The sequence below is a fragment of the Tachysurus vachellii genome, chromosome 5 (assembly GCF_030014155.1).
Source record: "Tachysurus vachellii isolate PV-2020 chromosome 5, HZAU_Pvac_v1, whole genome shotgun sequence".
In the NCBI taxonomy this organism is placed as follows: Eukaryota; Metazoa; Chordata; class Actinopteri; order Siluriformes; family Bagridae; genus Tachysurus; species Tachysurus vachellii.
In genome coordinates this window covers 24,137,501-24,143,163 of record NC_083464.1, presented here as the reverse complement: position 1 = coordinate 24,143,163, position 5,663 = coordinate 24,137,501, and the positions used below count along the sequence as shown (strand labels likewise).

General features: G+C 42.2%; 1 protein-coding gene across 3 annotated transcripts in view; it reads left to right on the top strand.

Moving 5' to 3' along the window:
• Positions 1 to 636: 636 nt before the first annotated feature.
• The window catches only part of pou2f2b (POU class 2 homeobox 2b), a 38,988-nt gene continuing 33,961 nt past the window's right edge, over positions 637 to 5,663 (top strand). Inside the window, exon 1 of one of the 3 annotated variants that reach the window (XM_060870685.1) lies at positions 637 to 1,999. In XM_060870685.1, the coding sequence (XP_060726668.1) occupies positions 1,900 to 1,999 (100 nt within the window). In that variant the 5' untranslated portion in view covers positions 637 to 1,899. The remainder of the gene's footprint in view (positions 2,000 to 5,663) is intronic. The other 2 variants (XM_060870680.1, XM_060870682.1) reach the window with 2 other exon arrangements.

Sequence of the window (5,663 nt, the reverse complement as noted above, 5' to 3'; positions counted from 1 at the left end):
ATCGGGGTTCAAAAGTGGAACTCCAACACCACCCCACACCACACCACCCCCCGATCAGCACCCCTACCCGAACGAGCTGATTTTGCTACACCTCACGTGCGCAGTTGACTCTATGAACCGACCCTCACGTGCTGCGTACATCCGGTTATTAATACAAACACGTGTATATTAATGTTTCGGGTTTGTTCCAAATATAAGACTTTATCTTATCTAAGAATGTGCATGGCTTTGATAATCCAGCTGTAATGAAAAAAAAAACAAACAAAAAAAAACATATCAGACCCAACAGAGGTGTCCATTTTCCTTCTAATTCACTACAGTAGCCTGTGGTATAATTGTTAGGCCTGCACTACTTTGTAGTAGCCCCTGATTACATATATGCGGCATACGAGGTTTGAAATGTAGCCCATGTCTCTGGAGTGACAATTGTCTTATTGAAGGTACGAGGAAGCCACAAAATCAATGACGAGCAGCAGGGCTACTATGGGAGGGTTAGAGAGAGAGAGAGAGAGAGAGAGAGAGAGAGAGAGAGAGAGAGAGAGAGAGAGAGAGAGAGGAAGGGGGGTAGAAGGAGGGAGGGGTGGGGGTGGAGGATGAGGTGGTGATGTGATGTGTGTGAGTTGTAGCGGCTTGGCTCTCGTTTCCACGTCGCGGCAGCGCGGAGGCAGAGCGCGCGCGCGCATTCGGGAGGGAGTCTGGTCGCGTGAGCCATTGGGGTTCCCGCATAACGGGAACAGACAACAAAACACGCAGGCGGACGGACCGGGAAATAGGCAAGTGATCTTCAAAACCAAAACCAAAAAAAGACAAATCCAGCGACGAAACAAGTTTTTTTTTTGTTTTTGTTTTGTTTTTTCATTTCCAAGTATCCGTGATTTATTTATTTATTTATTTGCTTTATTTATTTCTTTTTATCGATTGATTGCGTTTTAATTAGCGGAGTGTGACAGACCGGCGGTGGGAGGGGCGAAGCGCACGATAGCACGTTATGTTGCCTTATTATTGACGTTTATATACAAATAGATTAGAACAACAACAACAAAAAAAACTCAGTGTTGCGAATTTCGACTAGATCAGGCTGTGAATGTGAAAGCCAGTGTTTAGCATGTAGCTGTTGGAGAAAAACGGATTCATAGCTAAAGACCAAATAAAAACGAACCAAAAGAACAAACGCACCAAACATCAGATGCAGAATAAACACAAGAAGCACTGATTTATTTTTGCTAGTGTCAGGACGTGAGGGCTTTTCTCCTAACAGAACTACATGCAGGTGTCTCCGTTTATTCTGTTTTTAGAGCTAAAGCAAAGGCACGAGCGAGGAAGGAAGGAAAAGGAAGGAAAAGGAAGGAAGGGAAAGAAGCGAACCTGCGCGTAATCTTCACTTCCAAAACCTCACAAATGCATCCAGAACATTTCTCCATTGAAAGAAAATAGTTTTGCGGTGAGATTCGCAAAGCATTCGGCTCTCAACGACAGGTGTAGTGTGTAGCATCAGTGAGGATATCAGTGTGAGTGCACAGCCTAGTCTGTCCGCCTGTGTGTGGGTTTGTGTCTGAGCAGCTTCTACTGTTGTCTCTAGGCTTATCGCCCAGTTTAAAAGTCAATGTACCCAGAATAAAGAATGAAAACGTGATGCCAGAGAGCACCACACCGAGTTAGTATCACTGATCAAACTTGGTGTACAATGCCAAAGAGATCCCGAACACAGCCAAAGTCGAACACGACCGAGCACGAGGTGAAGACCGACACATCCGATCTCAGCTAGAAGAGACCGGCGACTAGAAACAGACTGCTGTAATAACGCCAAAGCAAAAAGAAAAAGAACACTAAAACCAGCAACTGGGGAAGAAGAAGAAGAAGAAAAAGTCCAGAACAAAAGCCTGAAGACGAAGGAGGATCATGTTTGTCCCCTTGCCGCTGCCGTTTGTCTTGCCGAGAACTGCCTCCGAGCTCCGTGCCTGGCGCCTCAAGTCTCCGCCGGCTGCGCGCGCGCTCTCCGGTAAGGTTCTCTACTCTCTCACTATCACACACACCACACACCACACACACACAGCGTGCAACCGGGCCATGTCCTCTACTGTCCCAGTGATTAGAGCTCAATCGTCTTTTCATCTTGTGTCCACGGTGCAAAAAAATACACATCGCTCCATTTCCTCACGCGCGCGCCTTTATGCAGCATCCTAGGAATCGTAGGGTTCTGTAGTCGTAGTTGAGTATAGAACATATCCAGAACCATTTTCCACAACAAAAAAAAAATTCATGCTGGAAAAGGAATAGGCTTTTCACTGGCTATATTACTACATATAGACAAAAACAGAAGTTCATTTTTTTAATAAAATCTTTACATAATACATGATAAATAAGACACCTCTATGAACCAACTAGCCAGTCCTCGTGTTTAAGGATTTGTTCTCTGTCTTTCTTTTTTGTCCTCCGTATCAATCCGTGTTCATTGCTCGCTCCGCTCTGCCTCCGGCTCCGTCTCTCCCGGACTAAAGTCTGGCGCGCGCCGGCCCGGGAATATTCATGCCGCGATATCGATCCTGCGGAGATCGATTCCGGGGCCGGCGGATCGCGGCACAGAGAGAGGATAGAGAGAGGCAGACCGAGCAGAACAGAAGACAGGAGACCGAATGAGACACGCACGTTTTTAACCCTGTATGCGTTTTTTTGTGTTTTTTTTGTGGTTTTTTTTTTTTTTTGGGAGAATTCTAAATGGATTTGTTTTACTGGAACCGTAACACGTGTATCGGAATTAATATGGTCTTTTATTTAGGATCTGGAGATTATAGTGGTGTTGCTTTTGATTTTTTTTGTTAAGGGTGATGTTTCTGGTCTGTATAACCACGCAAGCGACTGCAGTACAGGATGACAGTTTGAATGAATGGAAGGTGGAAAACCGGGAACCGTGTTCAGGAGGTCCGGTTTCTGCGTCCCGTTTACATCCGGATTGAGCTGAGCGCTTTCTGTGAACAAACAAATCCCCTATGCATCTGTGCGTGTGTGTTAATTATCACCAGTGAGTTTGCTGTGTGAGAAAGCAGCGGGATATCAGACAGGAGAAAACACACTGCTGACTGACACTGAAGCCTGTGCACTTCTGGACCCTGACTTTTAATGTGGCTCAGTTTGTTTAACAAAATAACAGATTCACTACAGGGTCTCTACTGAAAACAACAAATGTTCTTCTGGGATATATACTGTTGTCTTCCTTGTGCAATTGAATTTTTATTTTGTGTGTGTGTGTGTGTGTGTGTGTGTGTGTGTTTACACATCTTGCACTTAACAGTAGGCCTAAATCAAACTAATGCTGCAGCTCTAGTAATGACGGTAAGTTGTTTTGTACCATTCTAGAAACAGCAATTAGGGACATCTTATTTGGTCTCATTACTGGGAGAGTAAAGTAACTTTTATAAAACTTAGAAAAAGATTGGATGACATTTTTTCGTGCGCGAAACAGCAAGAGAAAGTAGGTGATGACATGGTGAAAAGTGTTAGGTTGTAAGTGCTGACATGTTGAAACACCCCCTATCCACCAACCCTTCCACACACACGCACGCACACGCGCACAAACACAACACACACAATTTTGTATCTGGAGGTGAAAAAGGAACACTTGAACATGGGCTGATGAGCATGTGTAGGTAGTACGTACGTCCTCCTATTTACTATATGGTGTACAGAAGCTCAATATGACAGCTGTACTACATAAGTGCTAAAAAGTAGTTCCAAAAAATAGCTTTGTCAGTAAACATTAGATTTGTACACTAATGCCGTCTCTGTATCTCTTTGTTTATGGAGAAACATGCATATGCATGTTAAAATTGTGTTACTGTAACCAGACATTTATATAAAATTTTTATCGAAGGTGACGTGTGTAAACAAAATCTGTATTTCTGGTAAATGGGTTTCTTCCCATTCGAGCAGAAAGGAGGCCGGGCTTGTTTGACTGTCCATGGGCATCTGCAAGATGGCTGCTGAATGGAAAGACTTTACTAGAAGGACCTTGATTTGACAGTCACATAACTGTAGGAAATATTGATGTGGTATGGGGTAACAGACTGAAAACTGTTTGCTGGCATAAAGTCACATGGGGTATTTGTGCCAAGCAGTTTGTGTGTGTGTGTGTGTGTGCGCAACCTATGTATGAGTGCAACTAGGCAGTTCCACTTTTAAGATGATTGTCAATGACAAAATATCAGCTTGGGCTTGTTAGTAGCATAATTCAAAATCAATAGACACAACAAAGATGTCAATACAGCATGCTTTATTACTTTGAGCTCTCTCTCTCTCTCTCTCTCTCTCTCTCTCTCTCTCTCTCTCTCTCTCTCTGTCTGTCTCTCTTTCTCTCTCTTTCACACCCACACACACACTGTATGTATTGCACAAACGCACTGTGTGTGTGTTTGTGTAATACATACGGAATATTCTCTGTAAATGTGCTGTGCACCTTATTAATGAATTCATTAAGAAATGAATGACCTGCACACACTATCATTTTCCTGCATTGTTTTATCAGTTCAAAGTGTTTTAATGCAGACAAAAGAAAACATACAATAGCTTTATTATCCAGTGCATTAAATTAAATCCAATTGCTCTTGCAGTTCAAATTTTTAGAAGTATTCATACATCAGTAATGCATTTCATTAGACAAGCACCTTTTTTGAAAATAAGATTAGGTCATACAGTACATAGAGAGCTAAATTACATTAAGTACTAGTTTACAGTTGAGTGAGTCTCAGAGAGAGAGAGAGAATGTGAGAGAGAGAATGTGAGAGCGAGGGAACGCAGGAGAGAGATGGCCCGCACTAATGGTGTTTTAATAGTGATGAAATCTCATGGCTCATTAGTAGCAGTGAGAGATATTGAGTTTCGCCCTGTGAGGAATGACCTTTGCCTGTGCCCATAAACACACACAGTATCTTCACTGATCTCAGGCAATGAATTCAACAAACTGAATGTACACCAGCTTTCTAAGATGCATTATGAATCTTAGGACTGTTCTCTATCCATAAACTGTACTCCAGTCTGAACCGCAAATCCAGGTTTTCTGTTGAACGATTACAGTGGTCTTTTAAGATTATTACACCTCACACTATAAGTCCAAGAGGATCCTGATAACATTTTTGCCTGAATTGTATAACGGACGATGTGCAATGAACCTCTAACAAGAGGTCTGCCATTTTACATTTTTTATATGTCATCATTTAGCCTGATATGGACTCGTTTAAAGAGAAACATTCTCCAAAGTGAGCCTGAGGTTACTAGGATTTTTTTCTGTCGCTATTGTAGCTGAAGTATTGTCGACTTGAAGCTGTATTAAGAGCTTTGCACCATCTTAGGCTTTTCGTCTTTTGGCGACTTGTAGCATTTTGGTATGATTGTGGCAGCATTTCAATTTAAAAATTAAGGGCTAGGGATTTAGATGTTGGCTGTTGCTGGTCATAAAAGCCTAAATTGGCTGCATCGTATGATATACTTGTATGACAGATTTCAACTAATGACGAAAAAAAATCCTTTTTCTACCTGCTATAGCAAATACGGGCTGAATATAATACAGAATAAAGCTGGTTTAAGATTTATAAAGTAGTACTCCAACCTTTATGTGTTGTCGTTTATTTCTTTGTAGTTCTAAGGGTTAAGAACAAGGAGTAAGGAAAATG